This window comes from Puma concolor, chromosome B1 (assembly GCF_028749965.1).
Source record: "Puma concolor isolate L17-30 chromosome B1, mPumCon1.1.hap2, whole genome shotgun sequence".
In the NCBI taxonomy this organism is placed as follows: domain Eukaryota; kingdom Metazoa; phylum Chordata; class Mammalia; order Carnivora; family Felidae; genus Puma; species Puma concolor.
Window position 1 is genome coordinate 163,203,854 of NC_141670.1, and position 20,679 is coordinate 163,224,532.

General features: G+C 43.6%; 1 protein-coding gene across 1 annotated transcript in view; it reads left to right on the forward strand.

The window, feature by feature from the left end:
- The window catches only part of KDR (kinase insert domain receptor), a 48,052-nt gene that overhangs the window by 13,241 nt on the left and 14,132 nt on the right, over positions 1-20,679 (forward strand). Inside the window, exons 8-22 of the mRNA XM_025921387.2 lie at positions 1,205-1,319; positions 1,412-1,575; positions 3,947-4,103; positions 4,977-5,100; positions 5,644-5,752; positions 6,858-7,199; positions 9,284-9,430; positions 9,757-9,888; positions 14,082-14,188; positions 14,622-14,757; positions 15,129-15,233; positions 16,555-16,668; positions 17,233-17,321; positions 18,361-18,514; positions 20,415-20,512. Of these exons, the coding sequence (XP_025777172.2) occupies positions 1,205-1,319; positions 1,412-1,575; positions 3,947-4,103; positions 4,977-5,100; positions 5,644-5,752; positions 6,858-7,199; positions 9,284-9,430; positions 9,757-9,888; positions 14,082-14,188; positions 14,622-14,757; positions 15,129-15,233; positions 16,555-16,668; positions 17,233-17,321; positions 18,361-18,514; positions 20,415-20,512 (2,093 nt within the window). The remainder of the gene's footprint in view (positions 1-1,204; positions 1,320-1,411; positions 1,576-3,946; positions 4,104-4,976; positions 5,101-5,643; positions 5,753-6,857; positions 7,200-9,283; positions 9,431-9,756; positions 9,889-14,081; positions 14,189-14,621; positions 14,758-15,128; positions 15,234-16,554; positions 16,669-17,232; positions 17,322-18,360; positions 18,515-20,414; positions 20,513-20,679) is intronic.

The following is a 20,679-nucleotide window of genomic DNA, read 5'->3' on the forward strand; positions in this document are numbered from 1 at the left end:
GTTACAGTTTTTGTGGCTGCCGTTACTACAGTATACTAAGCAGAGTGTTGTTATCTACGATAGTTTTTACATTTTCGTTTTATTTCGAGGCTGAGGGGCCTGTGTGAATAAGCAAGGGCTTTGCAATTGAGGAAACCTGGGTTTAATTACTATCTGTGGGGCTTTGAGCAAAATAACTTCGTTTCTTTTTTATTCGCCTTCGCTGATAATCATGTCACATAATAACACGTCAGCGTCCCCGGTTAGGTGGTAATTCATTTGGCACTCAACCTTGGGCCCGGGTAATGATTTTGGATTTTATAATACGGGCATTCATAGAAGGGCTCGAGCCGAGAGAGCCACGCTCTGGTTGACGTTTCCGTAGGACTGCTGCGTCTTTTATGTGAAATACTTTAGGGAAGAAAGGGCAGAAGTAGGGAGACCAGATAGGAGGCTTAATTGCATTTATCCCGGTGAGAGCTGGTGAGTGGCTTGGACTGAGTGGTAGAGGCAGAAGTGGGGAGAAGTGATCTGGTTCTGGATATGGTTTTGAAGATAGAGCCAACAGGACCTACCCATTGACTCAACGGCTGAGGGGCCTAAGAGAAACAGAATGCAAGCTGACTTGAATCGTTAGCGTGAGGAGGTGAATGAGTGGTGGTTTTATCGACCGAGATGGGGAAGACTGGGAGGGAAGTAAGATTTGGGGCGACGGTGTTGGGTGTGTTTATTTGGACAGGCCCATCAAACGTCCGAGTGGAGATATTTGATATATAAGTCTGGAACCTGGAGAAGTCAGGGGTCAAAGGCACTTTATGGCTGAGCCTGGAGGAAGGTGCAGATAAAGAGAAGGGGTCCGAGGACTGAGTCCCGGGGCAGATGGTGGGTAGGTATTGGGTGCAAGGGGGACGGAGGAGAAGGCGCACCCGAGATTCCTGGAGGACTTAGAGAAAACTTCCCAGGGGAGCAAACGCTTGGACTGAGACTGGAGCAACCAGTAGGCTTGCAGTGGCCCCTCAGAGAGAGAGAAAGGTAAACCCAGAGGCCAGTTGATGGGGAGAAGCTGGACTGTGACCAAGGAAAGGCAGTGTGGGGAATCCCTGAATTGTGGCAACTCACACTCCCTAGATCACGGACTCTTCATTTGAAGTGAGAAACTAAACCAAATGACCATTCACTGAAGAAGTTGACATTCGTAGGAGTAATTATTTTTACTGTTTTCCAGAAAAACCTTTTGTCGCTTTTGGTAGTGGCATGGAATCTTTGGTGGAAGCCATCGTGGGAGACCGTGTCAGAGTGCCTGTGAAGTACCTTGGTTACCCTCCCCCGGAAATAAAATGGTAACTACTAGAAATAAAGGCAAAGCATTGTTCCCCCTGAAAGCAAACCCTTAAATTATACTAATTCCCGAGAATATTTTTTTCCTCCACAGGTATAAAAATGGAAGACCCATTGAGTCCAATCACACAATAAAAGTGGGGCATGTATTGACTATTATGGAAGTGAGTGAAAAAGATACAGGAAATTACACTGTCATCCTTACCAACCCCATTTCGAAGGAGAAACAGAGCCACGTGGTATCTCTGGTCGTGAATGGTGAGTTTGTTCCGCTTTCCTTCTCGGCCCCAAACCGATTATAAAGGGTGCGATTACGGCTTCCTACACAGCCAGGCCACGAGTCCTTTGTCACACCTGCTGCTTCACTCACATCAGGAACAGGCTTCTACGTATAAAAATGATCCAGGGGCGCCTGGGTGGCTCAGTGGGTTAAGCGTCCAACTTCAGCTCAGGTCAGGATCTCACAGTTCGTGAGTTCAAGCCCCGCGTTGGGCTCTGTGCTGACAGCTCGGAGCTTGGAGCCTGCTTCGGATTCTGTGTCTCCCTCTCTCTGCCCTCCCCTGCTCACTCTCTCTCTCTCTCTGTCTCTCAAAAAAAAAAATAAACATTAAAAAAATTTTTTGGGGCGCGTGGGTGGCGCAGTCGGTTAAGCGTCCGACTTCAGCCAGGTCACGATCTCGTGGTCCGTGAGTTCGAGCCCCGCGTCGGGCTCTGGGCTGATGGCTCAGAGCCTGGAGCCTGTTTCTGATTCTGTGTCTCCCTCTCTCTCTGCCCCTCGCCCGTTCATGCTCTGTCTCTCTATGTCCCAAAAATAAATAAACGTTGAAAAAAAAAATTAAAAAAAAAAAATTTTTTTTATAGAAATGATCCAGAGCAGTAGAGTTGAGATGAGGTGTAGGACAGCACACTCTGGACATACGTGCTTAAGAGGCCACGCAACTGAACTGTTCAGCAGTCACATGCAGCATTGATGTAGATGATACATTCAATGGCTGTATGCTGTGAAATAAGCACCCCTCCGGGAACATTTGTTTTGTTGCCTTTGACCTTGTCTCATGGAAGTGTGCACCTGGCGTGCAAATGTTTAAGAGCATTTTTGAATTTTGTGGGAAGCTGCTACTTTGAGGCACAGGCAGATCCCAGCTCAGAAGGCTTTTGCAGGTTGACATTGGTTGGCTGGAAGTTAAAAAAAATTTTTTTTTTTAAAAAACAGGAGTCTAAGATCTATCTGACTCTGAGGCTCTAAAGGGAAGATAAAAAGTTTTTGATCTAAGGATGATTTGAACTTTGTTCTTTCAAGCTGAAAGTGTCCTGGATGGGGAATAAAATGGTATTCTGGTCAAGGAAGTGTTTGAGGTGCTAAGTCGATGGACAATAGGTGTCTATATAGCAGGACTTATCAGGACCTTTAATATGCTTATGTATGTTGCCATTCTCCAGGGGGAGAGACATAGAGTATTGAGGGCTTAACAAAATTATTTGAGCCGAGCATCCCCCTCCAACCCGAGAAATCCACTCATCTCTTGCTCTAGACGCAGTTTGGGAAATGCTTCTCTGTTGGCATTCTTTGTTCTCCCTATGGGCGCAGCACATTACAACTTCAGGATCTTCTCTTGTAACGTTAGGGTGCTTCCCCACATATCCTGCCGCTGCTCTGTATGTCTGCTGAGCTTGACTTCATTTCTTTGCTGGAACATCAGCTTCAGGGAGTGTTTTAAAGAAAATAGGTTGCAGAAATGTCATTTAGAAGCCACTCAGGAGGAGGGGATTTGGGAAAGGTGAGAAGCTAGAAAGCTCATAAGTAGGGTAGGGAGAAGCAAATGGGCACAAAACAAAGATGTAAAAATGGATAGTGTATAAACCCATCTCGAGAATTCATGAAGCCACTAACCATTTGATTCACCTTAGCATTTACCCTGCCAGATAAAATGAACATAAAAAGTCAAAATTTGAGAGTATAATCCGGATCTTTAAGTTGATGATGATGGGAGAATAGTTTTGCATCAATGACTTTGGAGCCAAAAAAAGGAAAGAAAAAAAAAGGGTGAGAAAAAGGAAGAGGGGGAGGGAAGAAAAGGAAGGAAAGGAGGGAGAGAGGGAGGAAGGAAGGAGGGAAAGAAGTGGAAGAAGGAGACGGGGAGGGAGGAGGACGAGAGGTAGGTGATCTTGGGCGAGTCATTCGACTTTTCTGTTTCATTCTTATGTGTAAAAGGGACAATGATAGTGGCTATGAGGATCGAATGGATTATTCTGGCTAGAGCACTTAGAACGATGCCTGGCACATAATAAGCGTATTTACTGCGCTAGTCACAATGATTTTATGCCTTTCCTGTCCTGATCTCTTGAGACTGGGAGCACAGGGAGAGCTATTCCCAACATGTAGGGATAACGTGTAGGGATAACAAGGCAGAGAGAGGGTGGCCAGACTTGTGCAAAGTCCTCCGCTGGCGAGGAGGATGACTGTTGCTAGAAGTTCCGTGTCCTGTTTCCAAGTCTAGCTGTTCTCTGAGAGAGAAAATGGGAGTGGAATCATATGCTTATAGAAACATAGGCCTTGGTTGATGAAAGCTTCCCCCTTCTGCTCCTCCAAGCCGATTGACAATTCAAAAGTGACTTTTCCCGTCTCCAGTCCCACCCCAGATCGGCGAGAAATCCCTGATCTCTCCGGTGGATTCGTACCAGTACGGCACCACGCAGACGCTGACGTGCACGGTCTACGCGGTCCCTCCGCCACATCACATCCGCTGGTACTGGCAGCTGGAGGAGGAGTGTGCCTACAGGCCTGCGTGAGTAGGACCCCGTCCTCTTTTGCCCTGCTGTTCTGCATTTCATGCAGCCACGCTGCGGTGTGATTCCATTCCCCCAGAGAAGGCCCTTCCTAAGAAAGTTCTGCCCCAAGCGGTGCTTTCCATCTTTGTCCACATCTTAACATTTTAGGAGATGTCTTTCGTTGGTGTCCCACTTTGAGATCAGCTAGCTCTCTGTTCCTAGGTTGGCACACCTCTCCAAATGCAAGCCCTTCCCTCACATTGCCGATCGCCAATCTTTGTTTCTTTCCCTTACGCCAAGCAACTGGTGAATACCACATCTCTCCTTATCTGGGAGAGAGAAGGTCCATCTCAGAGGAAGAGCTGATGGATGAGAGCCTTTGGCTTCTCAGGCCCAGCTTATCAGGTTCTAACACGAGTCCAGACATCCTTAGGAAAAAAAACACAGGCCACCCACTATCACCCTGAGCCGTTCACTTCCTGTTGTTGTTTTTGAGACGGCCTCTACTAGTTTCTTCCTCAGATGCTGACCATTTCCTACACAAAGGCCACAGTCCCAGGGAGATTGCTTTAAGAAGCCCAATGACTTCTTAGTTTCCTTGTCTTCCTTTGAACTAAATTAACTTGAATTGTCTTGTCGATTCAATTTATGAATGGAGGTTTGTTCCCAGAATAGCTGTTTCCCTCCTGTATCCTGAATGAATCTACCTAGAACCTTTTCCTTCTTTGCTGAGGCCTATTTTTATTTGGCGCCAAGTCTTGTAACATGGCAGGGTGCGCTGAAAGTTATTTCTAAGAACGTAGTAACCAAAGTCTGACTCCTTTCCTTGCTATGGATTTGACCTAAAGGAAAGTTAAGTCCTAATAAGAGCTGTTATTTCTTCCTTATAGCCAAGCTGTCTTAATGACAAACCCATACACTTGTAAAGAATGGAGAAATGTGGATGACTTCCAGGGGGGAAATAAAATTGAAGTCAACAAAAATCAATTTGCCCTAATTGAAGGAAAAAACAAAGTGAGTTTGAAGTTCTTTAAACTGAAAATCTCTCTCTCTCTCTCTCTCTCTCTCTCTCTCTCTCTCTTTGATGGAAGGGTGGGAGGATGGAGTGGAAGCATGGTGTAATCATATGTGAGGGATATTAGAGATTGATAGTCACATTAATTGTACGATAAAATACTAACATATTAAGTCAGTTTGAAAACACCATTGACCGTTAGAAGCACCATCGCCTTATTAGTATCTTATCAGAGGAAGATAAAACACATATGCTGTTAGCTCTGTACATCGCTTGTAAGGTGATTCTGATTTTACAAATATGGAAATGAGAAAATGTGTGCAGTGTTAGGCTAAAATACATGATTTCCCTTTTGGTTTCCAAAGTCTGTTTTGTGTAATGTGTGAGCCACACCAGCATAATGATAATTGTGTGGATTTGAGAGAGGGCAGTGCGGGAGTATGAATGGAGTAGGCGGGTCTTACAGGTTGAATTTGAGTCTGAATGCATGCGCATGAACACAGCCTCCATCGTTTACGGCCTGGGATTTGTTTTTTTCATAGACTGTAAGTACCCTTGTTATCCAAGCGGCAAATGTGTCAGCTTTGTACAAATGTGAAGCCGTCAACAAAGCTGGGAGAGGAGAGAGGGTTATCTCCTTCCACGTGACCAGTGAGTACTGCTCTCTGGGGGGGAGGGGGCGTTGGATCTCTTGCCAAGGGGGTGCTAAGCTGTCTGATAGTCTGTGGTCCTTGCCATTCTTGAGTGGCATGGTGGTTTTGGAAAAGGCCTTGGACTGACACTGGGGATGCTTTTGTTCGTAAATGAAGACTTCTCAGGGAGCTCCTGGGCTCATGTGAAATCAGTACAACTGACTCCCGTTCGCTCAGGGGAGAGAATGGTTTTACGTATGTTTTTTTAATTTTTAAAAAACTTATTTTAGAGTGCGAGTGAGAGAGAGAGTAGGGGAGAGGGACAGAGGGAGAGGGAGGGAGAGAGAGAGAGAGAGAGAGAGCGAGAGAGAGAGAGAGAGAGAGAGAGAGAGAGAATCCCAAGCAGGCTCCATGCTCAGCACAGAACCCAACACGGGGCTTGATCCCACAACCCAGGGATCCTGAAATCAAGTGTCGATGCTCAACCGACTGAGCCCCCAGGTGCCCCTGTTTCACATATTTTTAGCCACTAGTCCTGGGTACTAGTTATGTCTCCACCATCTGAGTCTAGCGTAGTGTGTGGCTTCTTGGGGTTCAGTCGGTGTTGGTGGGCCTGCTGCTGAGCAGTTGACAGCATTGACTGGAGGTAATTGTAATGACATAGGGACAGTTTCCTCCCAATGCTGCTGATTCTGCCTGTTCATCTTCGCTTTATGGATAAGCTTTAGCAGACTGGACTGGGTGAACTAGTTCAACGTGGGCTAATTCGTTGTCGTAATTATAGCCTTAATGTCATTGAGTGTGATGTGTCGATGAGGAACTCATTTTTAAAATTCCGTGTTATAATTATCTGCTGTAAATATGTCTTGGATTTTTTATTTTCATCTCCAAAACTGTGTTTAGGGCTCAAAGTGGAGATTTGATACATATCTGAGGACTACACCTTGGTAAAAGAATCTATTTTGAGGCCCGAGCTGTCTCGTGCGGTTGTTTCCCTGTGTGACATTGTCTGGGATTGCGAGGGCCTCACTATTCTTGGTGCTTTATAGCAGTCTAGGGGTGGCAGGAAGACAAAAGTGCCCAAATTAAATCGCCACTTTCTAGCCATGGATTTTGTATTTCAGGGGGCCCTGAAATCACTTTGCAGCCCGGCACCCAGCCGACCGAACAGGAACGGGTGTCTTTGTGGTGCACTGCAGACAGAACTACGTTTGAGAACCTCACGTGGTACAAGGCTGGCTCTCAGGCTCTGCCAGTCCACGTGGGAGAGCTGCCTACACCCATCTGCAAGAACTTGGATGCCCTTTGGAAAATGAATGCCACCACGTTCTCTAATGGCACAAGCGACACTTTGATCCTGGAGCTCCAGAATGCATCCTTGCAGGACCAAGGAGATTATGTGTGCTTTGCTCAGGACAGGAAGACCAAGAAAAGACATTGTGTGGTCCGACAGCTCACGGTTTTAGGTAGGGAGGCAACTCTGGATCATCAAAGAGTTGGAATGCCTTTAGTGTAGGGCTTTTGGGGACTGTGAGAAAATATCGTATAAGAGCCTATGAAGTAGACGGGTACACACTCAGCTTATTCACTGAAAGTCCTTGAGGCAGAAAGAGGCGGATAGTGGTGAAATGATGTATTAAAAAGAGAAAATAACATGGTTCCTGCCAGCTCTAATGATAGGATTTCATTAGGATTTCCGAGGGATGAGCCTAAACTGGGGAAATTTCTACTTTATTCTTGGACATTTATTTATTTTAGTAGACACATGTTCATGGAATGCCTACTGTGAGCTAAGAAGGTTCCAGAAATTCAGAGTGGTGAGGAGGTAGATAAGATAAGAACACAGGCAACCACCAGGCGGTCGTAGCACATTGAGGTCTCGGTGTCCATGAGGAGAGGAATTGTTTTGTTTTACTCCTTGTAGTAGCTCGCGTCAGAGAGCACAGTGGCACGTGCTAGGTGCTCAGTAAGATACCTACTACATGAAGAGTGTGACAATGGGGTTGTTTAGGGCCTGTGAGAGCCCATGGGAGGGGTGCACCACTCACTGCTTGTCCCTCTGGGTCGTCCCGTGTAGTCCAGCATAAGATCAACGGGATGATAATTTTAGTGAGCAGATAGCTTTGTAAATTCCGCATGGAGCCACTCTCCACACCTTATCTAACCTTGTGTCTTGCGCAAAAGCTATGCAGCCATGCCTCTGTCTCTGGGGAAATCAGACAAACTTGGGAAAGTCTCTTTGTGCCGACTCCCTCCATTTTCTCCTCTCTTTAGTGTCACTTTCCAGTTTCTGGGATGTGTGCGTTCTCTGATTTTACTGTTAAGATGGGGAACTGCCCAGGTGAATGAACCTATACTAAGGTTTTGGAGGAATAATGTCTTCTTCAGAGGCCTTGGCATATTTTAAGAGGTATCCTCAGATAGACACTAGGGTAGTGTTTGCTAGTGTTAAGACTTAGGTGTCAAAAGAAGGAATTTTTTGGGGTGAAGTCATTCCCAGGGCCCTTTGTATCTTATCACATATATGGCCATCTTGGGGACCGGTCCTGTTTCAAATTAAAGGAAGAATTCAGAAAGAGATATGAAAGAGACCATGCCCAGGAAATATGTGCTCACAATGACCTGGTTTGCTTCTCTAAGGACTCCTAAGTCGTTTTCCTAAAATTATTCTTAGAAATAGAATAGAGCCCAGGACATTTGCTTAAATCCCAGTGTAGTTCACCACTGAGGTGATCCCATTTTGCTAAATGTTGCAGTGGATTCTTTCAGCAAGATTGCTTTCAATTGCTTTGGACAAGATATTTCTATAATGCTTTGATGAAAGGGTACATCTGAAGTTTTGCTGTACATTGAAACAAATACCCATGAGCTTAATTTTTGAAATCTTTGACTTTCTTTAGGGATTATTGTCTTGCTTGTTTGTGTTTTAGTGGAAATGGCACTGGACTAGTCTTATAAGCTCATTAGTTCAAATGTTCACTGAGTTATAGGGACTTGGAGAAGTTGTTTAACCCCCTTAACTACAGTTATTTCGTCTGCAAAAGAAGGTTAATATTCTTGTCCATCGTATGATTGATAATGAGCAACAGAAATAGTATAAGTGAGTTTTGTAAAAAGTGCCAAATATACATAAGGCATTCTTTGTTGAATTACACTGAAGGTTCGCACTTACCAAGAGAAACATGCAGAATTCAAGGGTGTCACTGTCTAGAACTTTCACGGGAGGGAAAGTTTCCCCTTGGGGAAGCTGTGTCTAGTTAGAAGAAAACCCCATAAAGGTGGCAACCTTTATTTTGTGATGTGACGACCAGCTAGAATCACTAATAAGGATGTCCAAAGTGATCTCTCTCAACTGTCCTGACTTATTTCTTCCATTAACTTTATTCAGTGGCCAAGAGTAATGTTATTAGCTTCTATGTATTTTCAGCTTAGTAAATCAGTGGTTTACTGTTTATTAAGTTTAAACTATAAGTTTACTGATGCTAAAACCATTTCAGAAGTTTTAACTACATGTCGTATGATTTTTGTGTGTGTGTGTGTGTGTGCACAGAGCGTGTGGCACCCATGATCACAGGAAACCTGGAGAATCAAACAACAAGTATTGGTGAAACCATCGAAGTTTCGTGCACCACGTCTGGGAATCCCCCTCCACAGATTACGTGGTTTAAAGATAATGAAACACTTGTTGAAGACTCAGGTGAATAGACTATGTCTATCTCTGGTTGGTTGCAGAATTCTCAGAGATAGGATCTAAAACCCACCTTATGCCTTGATTTGTTTTAGGTAGGAAAAAAGCAATATTAGTGTCCATGGTCTGGCTCATTTCATAGACTCAGAATTCAGAGCCTTGTTGAATTCTCATGGAAGCTGGGACTGGTGATGAGTCAGCAATGCATCCTGTATCACTCTTTAGAATTAGATACTCATCCAAAAAAAGACATCATTTATATTTTTAAATTTTTTCCTAAACAACTCCACCACATCACATCATAAATGAAAACAACCATTTTTCTTTTCTTTTAGGTATTGTACTGAAAGATGGGAACCGGAACCTAACCATCCGCAGGGTGAGGAAGGAAGATGAAGGCCTGTATACCTGCCAGGCATGCAGTGTTCTTGGGTGTGCAAAAGTGGAGGCATTTTTCATCGTAGAAGGTCAGTGGAAACTCATGGACACATCGGGTGTTTTTAGAAAATTAGCTTGTGTTGTATATATACTCATACACTTTGGGTGGGAGGATTATAGGTGATTTTTTTAATGTTTATTTATTTATTTCTTTATTATTTTTTTTTTAATTTTTTTTTTCAACGTTTATTTATTTTTGGGGGGACAGAGAGAGACAGAGCATGAACAGAGGAGGGGGAGAGAGAGAGAGGGAGACACAGAATCGGAAACAGGCTCCAGGCTCTGAGCCATCAGCCCAGAGCCCGACGCGGGGCTCGAACTCACGGACCGCGAGATCGTGACCTGGCTGAAGTCGGACGCTTAACCGACTGTGCCACCCAGGCGCCCCTATTTATTTATTTTTTTTGAGAGAGAGAGTGCACACACGTATGAGTGGGGGAGGGGAAGAGAGAGAATCCCAAGCAGGTTCTTCGCTATTAACATGAACCTGACTTGGGGCTTGATCCCATGAACCGTGAGATCATGACCTGAGCCGAAATCAAGAGTCAGATGTTCAACCAACTGAGCCACCCAGTGGGAGTATTTTGGTGATTTTTTATATTCTTTGTACTTTGTAAATTTTCTGCTCTAAGTATATATTATTTCAACTAGAAAAAATAATCGTGTTATTTTAATTCTACTTGCATCGTATTTCCCATCCTGGCAGTACTCACTATGGGAAAATTCTTAGCCAGGCAGGTAGAATATCCTCCTTTCCCTTGTTTCTTTTCTTCATTTGAATGGATCGATTAACTTGTTGTAGAAGTGATACCTCTATATTTTCTTGGGAAAACACTGGAATTACTGCTTAATCGTCAAAATCAGTGCTATCCAGACAATCACAAGGGTTCATAGTTTTCATTGGACTGCAGATAATTAAAATTGTGAACAATAGACCATTGCTCCAATGGCATGGAAATTTTAGGGTGTCTAAATGTGAAAGGAAACTCCTATGTGTGTGCAGGAGTGATGTGAAATCTGGCATTTTCCCAGATGGGAAAGGTAATTTGTGACAGAAAGAGGAAGAAAGAAGGATGGTGACAGAAGGAAAAACGGATGGATTTTTATGAACTCGTCCTCACTTGTCTCTCAAAGTCTAGATTTTAGTTCCCTCAATCTATCAAATCTTGCATCTTGATGACTTGTTTTCACATTTGTAGGCTTATCACCATTTTATAGATTGCACTTGCAAATAAAGATTTCAAGTGTGTGAAATAAATAAAAATTTCAAGTGGCATGGTGCTTTTGTCACTTCCAGAGGGCTTCATGTTAAGGGCAGGTCCTAGTGGGGGCTTCCAGCTCTTTCTCATGCCCTGCCGCATCTCCCTGAGCTGTTTGCAGCGGGTTACCCCTGCCTAAGTAGGAAACATTGGCACAGAACTTACATTTACTTAGTTCCCAAAAAGAATAATACTAAGAAGAGAGAAGTAGATATTTACTGTGTCGGTTAGTCTTCCTAATGTTAACATGGAGATAATATTAACAGGAAGTTATAATTACAGTAAAACCTTGAATTGCGAGTAACTTGTTCTGCGAGTGTCCTGCAAGGTGAACAAACATTTCTAATAAGTTATTCAATAAGTTATTGTTTAACTTGATAAACGAATGATGTCTTGCAATATGAGTGTCACATGATCACAACTGAACCAATGGTTCTTGAAATTCTCTTTGAGATACGCATGCTTTGGATTACAAGCATGTTTCTGGAATGAATTATGCTTGCAAACCAAGGTTTTACAGTGTATTAATTATTAATTATATTAATATTAATTATATAGACAATTGAATCTTTGAACTTTTTACTAGGTGTAATGGACTTTAAAATCTGTGTGTATGGGGCGTCTGGGTGGCTCAGTCGGTTGAGCGACCGACTTCAGCTCAGGTCATGATCTCACAGTCTGTGAGTTCGAGCCCTGTGTCGGGCTCTGTGCTGACAGCTCAGAGCCTGGAGCCTGCTTCTGATTCTGTGTCTCCCTCTCTCTCTGCCCCTCCCCTGTTCATGCTCTGTCTCTCTCTGTCTCAGAAATAAGTAAACATTAAAAAAAATTAAAAAAAAAATCCGTGTGTATAAAAAGAAAGCCACGAGGTGCCTGTTTGCTGAGTCAGTTAAGGGTCTGACACTTGATTTTGGCTCAGGTCATGATCTCACAGTTGTGAGACTGAGCCCAGGTTGGGCCCTGTATTGGTCCCCACACTGGGCTCCACGTCAGGCTCCGTGCTGGGCATGGAGCCTGCTTGAGATTCTCTCTTCCTCCCTCTCCCCCTCCCCCTTCCCTGCTTGTGCTTACACTCTGTTTCTCAAAAAAAAAAAAAAAAATTAATAGAAAAAATTAAATTAAAGAAGAAAGTTTCTTCAATAGAACCACCAGAGAAACAAAATCTACTTCCAGGCATAGTTGGTACTTGTCCCCAGACTGTTAACTCTTATTCGGCTAACTAGTTACTTACTTGGACTTCTGCCTTTTTCAGGCTGCCTTGGGCCACTTGAACGGCGTATTTGATTCATTCTGCACTCATCCAGCGGGAAGTCCCATGTGCTAATTGCTTCCTTATCACCTCTCTGCTAATCACTCCTAGCTGAAAAGCTCTGGCATTTAATTTCTCCCACTCAGAGCATCCTCTGGAGCCCCGAGCATCTGCCGCTTCCTTGCTGACCTCTACCTTTCCTTTCATGGGTGGTTTCAACTCATCTTGCCAGGCCATACAGGACGCCCTCATCTTGGATTTCTCTCTTTTCTTCACTCAGACTCCTGCCATTCAAGGGCAGGGTAGTGTAATGGTTAGCTGGTGTTGGACAGACTTGTTTAATTCTTCGCCATTCCACCCACTTGCTGTGTGCCCTTGACGAAGTAGCTTAACCTCTTTGTGCTTGTTTCTCCATCTGAAGACTGAGAGTTGCTGAGAACATCAAGAGGGATGACATATTTAAAGGACTGAGCACCTAGGAGGTGCATGGTAGCCAGTAACTTGCTGACCACTTGTTTTCTTATATAATCCTTTCTCAAACTCCATTCAGATGAAAACTGAGACTCTCCATGCAAAACCGGGTATTTATTCCACCCCCCGCCAAATAACTACTTTTCTCCCCTGTAGAATGGAATCTGCTTTCTTTCCATCAAAGACTGCTCTTCCTTCAACCCTTCTTATGATTTTTTTCTTTTAAGACATCAACATTTCTATCCTTGATATCCTTAATTCCTGTCTTTAACTTTAGAATTTTATCGTTGGAGGGGCGCCTGGGTGGCTCAGTCGGTTAAGCGTCTGATTTTGGCTCAGGTCATGATCTCACGGTTTGTGAGTTCAAGCCCTGTGTTGGACCCTGTGCTGATAGCTCAGAGCCTGGAGCCTGCTTCAGATTCTGTGTCTCCCCCTCTCTCTACCCCTTCCACGCTCATGCTCTGTCTCTCAATAATAAATAAATGTTAAAAAAATTTAAAAAAAAAGAATTTTACCATTGGAGGTTTTCATGAGCAGTGTTTTGCAAACTTTAAATTATCCATTAAGAATGTTATAGACTGGGGCGCCTAGGTGGCGCAGTCGGTTAAGCGTCTGACTTCAGCCAGGTCACGATCTCGCGGTCCGTGAGTTCGAGCCCCGCGTCGGGCTCTGGGCTGATGGCTCAGAGCCTGGAGCCTGTTTCTGATTCTGTGTCTCCCTCTCTCTCTGCCCCTCCCCCGTTCATGCTCTGTCTCTCTCTGTCCCAAAAATAAACGTTGAAAAAAAAAATTAAAAAAAAAAAAAAAAAAAAAGAATGTTATAGACTCGGGGCACCTGGGTAGCTCAGTCAGTTAAGCATCCAACTTCAGCTTGGTCATGATCCTCCCATTTGTGAGTTTGAACCCCACATCGGGCTCTGTGCTGACAGCTCAGATCCTGGAGCCTGCTTCAGATTCTGTGTCTCCCTCACTCTCTGCCCCTCTCCCTTCCATGCTCTCTCTATCTCTCTCTCTCTCTTTCTCTCTTTCTCTTTCTCTTTTTCTCTCTGTCTCTCAAAAAAAAAATAAACATTAAAAAAATTAAAAAAAAAAAAGAATGTTATAGATCCCTTTAAGTTAGATGCTTGTGACTATTATTATCTAGGATTTTTTCCAAGTTGGTAAACTTGAGATCTTGCTTTATTGTTGAACTTTGTCTTCTTATATCAAAAGGTATGAGTTTTCAGCATTCCGTTGTGTCTTTCTAGGTGCCCAGGAGAAGACGAACTTGGAGGTCATTATTCTAGTAGGCACAGCAGTGATTGCCATGTTCTTCTGGTTATTACTTGTCATCGTTCTACGGACCGTTAAGCGGGTAACAAAATCATTTCCCTTCCATCCCATGTACGTTGGTTTTCATGATTAATGAAAGCTGACTGGGGCTCTTTGAGTTGTTTCTTCCCATTGTTATTGGCTCAATGGGCACAATTTTATTTCAATACAATAACATTCTTTCCCACTTTCTTTTGGCTGGACCACTGGGCTTTAATTGATAGAAGCCACTAGAGGAGAAAAGGGCTTGGACTGTCCAGTGTAATTAAGATTTAAGTACTTCATTTGGAGCTCATTTGGGGGTTGAGGGGACACTGGATGCAGGATTATAATAGGACTGACTCTCAAACTCCATGAATTTTATTTGAAAATGAGACATCAGGAATGGGGCTTCCATAAACAATAATAATAAGCACACAAAAAAACAACAGCCAGACAACAGAGTGTATGTGACTGGAAGGAATAATGATTTCCAGGCCAATGGAGGGGAACTGAAGACAGGCTACTTGTCCATCGTCATGGATCCAGATGAACTGCCCTTGGATGAACACTGTGAACGTTTGCCTTATGATGCCAGCAAGTGGGAATTTCCCAGAGACCGGCTGAAACTAGGTGTGTTTTCAAGTGATGTTAATTTGGTGTTGGGTTTACCAAGCCATTTCTTCCTCCTTTTGGACAATCACAGATATAGTCTATTCACATGTTGGATTCAGGTTCAGAATATTCATTCTGTCTGTGGAATTTGAGTCATCATCCTTTTGGTCACTTAGAAGTAGGGTCCCTGTACAATAATCCAAAATAGGGCATTTGGAGAGTGAAGCGGGGGAGATATTATTCAATGATTAAGCCAAGACAAGGGAGTGAGCTGGAATCTCCGAGTTAAACTGGGGTGTGCAGGTGATCCGATCTAGTCGGAATCTCTGTGTCACTTTGATGCTGTAATAGTCCAAGTCTGTTTGGTTTGCTCTCGTTGTTGACTATAGGTAAGCCCCTTGGCCGTGGTGCCTTTGGCCAAGTGATCGAAGCAGATGCCTTTGGAATTGACAAGACAGCGACTTGCAAGACAGTGGCTGTCAAAATGTTAAAAGGTAAAAGCAAAATTACATGGTGATGTATCTCTCTATCTGTTTCATCTGGTCTGCAGACGTAATGCAAGGCTTGTATCAGCAGCCCTGCAGTTAGGTGAGCCCACTATCCAAGCATGTAGCCAGCTTATGCCTTTGTGCAAATTGGGGACAAGTTCCTCTTTCATAGCGTCCTGCCAGGGTACATGGCCTTCCAGGCAAAGTTGAGGATGGGTTTCAGCTTCATCCACTTCCCCACTTTGCCTAGGAGCCCATGCACAGCTGTACTTTGTGGCCTGACTGTAGGAAAAAAAAATACCTTGATTATGTAAAAATTGTTCTTTAATCTCTTATGATGCATTGGTAAGATAATTATAGACCATGTAGAGACATGGAAAGAAACTTAATATAATAAGTAAAAATAGTAGAGTGCAAAAATAGCATGACTCCTAGGATTGGAGTATGTAAAAGATTTTCTCCTGTAAAAGATAATGGTTGCACTAGGGACAAAAGGACCATGGGTGACATTTTAAACATTAAAAGCCTTGTAAACAATTGTTAATCCTAATGGTAATGGTGTTCTGGCCTTGTCGTTTTAATTTGGGGAGATGGTGCATGTAAAGCTCTTAGCTCCAGTTGTGATGTGCTTTCGTTGATGAGGCACACTGACCCTTGGCCCATAGGTCTTGTGCATTGCAAAGCCATCTCTCTCTCTCTCTCTCCCTCCGCCTCGTCGCCCTTGTGGCTAAGGGAGTGTGCCATTCTGAGGTGGCTCATCAGGGTCTGAGGTGTGGATCGCGTCTGTGAATTAGAGGGAAGTGTACAGGATCACTCTCGCAGTTTTAGCCTCATCGGCCTCATGGGCCAACTGGCCTTGCCAGCTGGCCCTTGTTAAATTTCCTGCTTGGCACCGATTGGCGGGAACTTCAGCATAGCCCCTAACACATAAGGATATTTAATACATGGTGTTGCTTCCTTACCAGGAAGCACTGAAATAATCAGGCCCTAAGAAGCATAGTCAACCTGATACATGAAAATCCAATTTTGTAAAGGAAAGAAAATCTGGGCGTGATTCCATTTGCAGATGTATTCTATGCTTTGCAAAAGACTTCACAATGGATTCCTTTAAATATCAAACATTCTGGGTGCACTTACAGTAAGAATTTGATTTAGAATTGGAAAATATAATTTATATTTGACTTTTAATGCACTTAATCTGTAAATTGGGTTGGTTACAGCTGTGTTGTCCCTGGAGGGTAAGTTGTACACATGCATGCAGTGGGGCACTGATCCTCTTAAGCTAATGCCCACATTTACGATTTCCCTGTTTGCTGTGTATTTGTAGAAGGAGCCACACACAGTGAACACCGAGCCCTCATGTCTGAACTCAAGATCCTCATTCATATTGGCCACCATCTCAATGTGGTCAATCTCCTAGGTGCCTGTACCAAGCCAGGAGGTGAGTATCTGTGGAGAGTTTTGGTTGCCTGATGATTCTAGCATTTAGTTCTCTGCTGGTGTTTCAGGGAAACCACTCAACTCCCATGGCCTTGATTTCCTTAACTTAGGATACTATGCCAGATTCCTAGATACGAATATATTTCATGGAGGTTTAATGGGCTCTATAAGTTCTTCTGGAACTTCCTGTGAGTTAAAAAATGCTGCCTCACTCTACTGCAGTTTGCTACTTGTGTAATAGATGTTCAGATGAAAAAAGTAAACCTCTCAAAAAACTTGAAAGCAAAGACCTTAAGAGTAGTTCCCCCTGAAATGGAGTCCTCTTAGGTGATTGTGTTGAAAAGCAAGAGGGTGGATTTTCTTCTGAAATTTTGGTTGATCAGGTTGTGGGATTGCCTTTTGGAAAAAGAAAAGCTACGCTATAAGGGCATTGTGACCCACTGATTTCTGTGATCCTGTCCCCAGTGAAAGGTTGTAGCATCTTCTATGGTATTCTCTTGTTCATCACTTGTTGAGATACATGAGCGGAAACATTTTCCTCTCTGACATGCTGTGCTGTCTGCAGGGCCACTCATGGTGATTGTGGAATTTTGCAAGTTTGGAAACCTGTCAACTTACTTAAGGAGCAAGAGAAATGAGTTTGTCCCCTACAAGGTATGTCATTTCTTAACTCAGCTCTGGTCACATTGTAAAACGGAAGAAAACACAAAGTGATACAGGTTAATCTTCTTTTGTTAAAACCCCATGAAGAACTTGTGAGGGGGCGCCTGGGTGGTTCAGTCAATTAAGTGTCCGACTCTTGATTTTGGTTCAGGTCATGATCTCAACAGTTCATAAGATCGAGCCCTGACTCGGGCTCTGGGTTGATAGCATGGAACCTGCTTAGGATTTTTTCTCTCTCTCTCTGCCCCTCCCCTCTTTGCGCTCTCTCACTCTCTCTCTCTCTCTCTCTCTCTCTCTCAAAATAAATAAATAAATAAACTTAAAAAAAAGAAGAACTTGTGAGGAATCTTCTTGGCTGTTGTAACCTCTTTTACCTACTGGGGAACATATCTTCTCATGTTTTATTTTTTTGTGACTCTAATTTACTGAGCCATTATAGATGGTGCTTGAGGGGGCAGGAGGAGGAGGAAAGGGAAGGATGGAGAGAAGGATGGCTTTGGATTATTTTCTCTCTCTCCTAGCAGTATTTGGCCCCATGGAATGTCAGCCCCTCTGTAAAGAGCACCCTAATGTTGGAAGTGTATCTGGGATAGACTTGAAACAGGCATTTATCTCTAAGCTAAAGAAGGAGCAGGGTGCCTGGGTGGCTTAGTCGGTTAAGCGTCTGACTATTGATTTTGGTTCTGGTCATGGTCTCGTAGTCCGTAAGTTCGAGCCACGTGTTGTGCTCTGCCCTGATGGCGCAGAGCCTGCTTGGGATTCTGTCTTCCTCTCTGTCCCTCCCTGCTTGCTCTCTCTTTCAAGACAGGTAAAAAATAAACTTAAAAAATAAAACAAAGAAGGAGCTAGGCTTCATGGAAGAAAATTTATTATGCAGAACATTTGCCCAAAATTTCAGCCCAGAGATTCCATATTCTTGCAATTGATGTCCTTCTTGTCTGCTTTTAATAGTTACAATTATTTTTATAGTTTACTACATTTTAGACATCTTGTTTGTATTCAAAGAATTTGTTCATTTGCTTCATTGTAGACCAAAGGGGCACGATTTCGTCAAGGGAAGGAATACGTTGGGGAAATCACTATGGATCCGAAACGCCGTTTGGATAGTATCACGAGTAGTCAGAGCTCAGCCAGCTCTGGATTTGTTGAGGAGAAATCCCTCAGTGATGTGGAGGAAGAGGAAGGTACCTGTCATTGCTTTCTTCATACGTAACGCATGCTTTTGCAGAAAAGAGAAGGTGATAGGTGTTATGAGGAATTTTGTCATGGGAAAAGTTCAATACTCCCTAAAACTTGAAAGAGACCTGAATTTTGAGACTCCCACCATTCAGTCTTTCAAAAGTGAAGTGTGGAAGCCTTGAATAAGCAGCTGACTAGGTTGTGAGGCAAAGCACAGAGAGCCTGAGAAATCTCAGGACCCCACGAGGGCTAAGCAGTCGACCATTAAACCAGTGCTTTGAAACTATTGGTTCAACATGGAGTAGTGGGAGGGGCTCAGCGCTCTGTTCCTGAGGGACAAAGGAGGCTCTCTGGTGGTTGATTAGCCTCCCCATTACCCTCAGCAGTTCAGCCCCATCCTGCCTAAGTCACCAGCACAACACAAGACTTTCCATTAAGTATACCCAACCTCTCTGAGGTGGTGTAGGGGTCACCTGCTGTTTCTACCCCAGTCCAGGTGACTTATCAACCATACTTCCTCAGAGGAGTCTTGGTAAACATATTTTTCTTTATCCAGTTATGCTTCCAATGATATTTTAGTGCTCTCTGGGAGTAGAGCTATATTTCCAAACTTCCAAGACTTCTTTCAGCTCCAGGATACACTATCTGCTTCCCTCAGAAGGAGCAGAGACATCTCCATAGATATAGAGATGGGGCTTCCTGACATCTGGCTCCTCTTGAGGCACGAGCTTAAAAGAACCCAGTCGTGAAATAGTGGAAGAAACCTGCTTCCATTTCCCTTGACGCGAGGCTACAGATAGACCTTAAATCTGGCTTCTTCCTCTTAGAAGCCAAATGGGCTGTGCCAAGCTGGAACTTGGCCTAGAGGAATGTGGAGAGGCTATCTGGACCTCATGCAACCTCTGTCCCATCTTTCTCACAAAATGGTGGTCAGGGCACAGGAAACCCAAAGGATTGAGGAATTAAGTTGGAGTAGAAAGGGTGATGGCCTGGAATGTGTCCTCCCATTTCTTCATTTGGAAAATGGAAGGGTTTCACTAATTGTTCACTGAGCGCCCTCTAGCCCTAAGCATAAAGAAATCCTTGAGAAAATGGTTCACAGTCTTTTTAATACTTACAAGAATATTATTTCACGGAGTTTTCATTAACTCCGGTATTTGTCTCTAGGAGAGAAACCATGTCTTATCTTATCTGACCAAAGTCAAGAGATCATGTCGAAACACCCATTAATGTCTTCGTGTTTATTTGTACCAGTTGCACGGAAGTAAATACCACCAGTTTACGCAAATCCATCTTTCCCTCGAAGTTCCTGTCATCTCTCATTCATATCCTTGGAGGGAGAAAAAGCATCCTCTCAGCCCTGTTTTAAAGTGTTTACAGCACTTTCTCAGCTTGAAAGTGAGAGAAGTAAATATATTTCTGGTATTTTTAGTTATCTGTTGTCGATTATAATCCGACCTTTGGCCTTTGTCCCAGGACAAAGCCTGGAGAGAACAGATTCAATGACCCTGAATATTGTTGTTTTATTTTTAGAGTTCTTGATAGGAAACTATTGTTTATCCCTCTGGGTACATGAAAAAAAAACAACAGTTTGAAACAGCAAACTTGAAAAAGTCCTCTCTCACCCCCTTCTATCTTTGCCAAATTTACCTCCCTTCTGCCTCCTGGATTTGCTGGTTCCATTTGACTAAGATGGAAAAACCAACATTTTTTTGCTAAGGAGTATGATGCAAGCTAATAATACTGGGATTCAGCAACCTTGCAGAAGATACAGGCATTTTCTGTCTGCTTCTGTTTCCAGAAGCTTAACTCCCAAGTTTTCAAATGAAGATTATTCTCACAAACTTAGAAACGCATAGTTTCTGGTGGCAATACTGATCTCTGTCCTTCTGCATCTTCCAACAGTTTCTGAAGATCTGTACAAGAACTTCCTGACCTTGGAGCATCTCATCTGTTACAGCTTCCAAGTGGCTAAGGGCATGGAGTTTTTGGCGTCACGGAAGGTAAGACTGCTCAGGGGGAAGCAAAGCGTGTCTTCAGATCACAGATTCGGAAGTAAGGTGTTCAGTGCCAGCCGCTGGTGTGTGTTTCAAACTGTAATTCATCATCCACTCCTGGGCCTATTGGATGAGTTCTGTTGGGGAGACCCCACTTCTGCTAACTTCAGGAG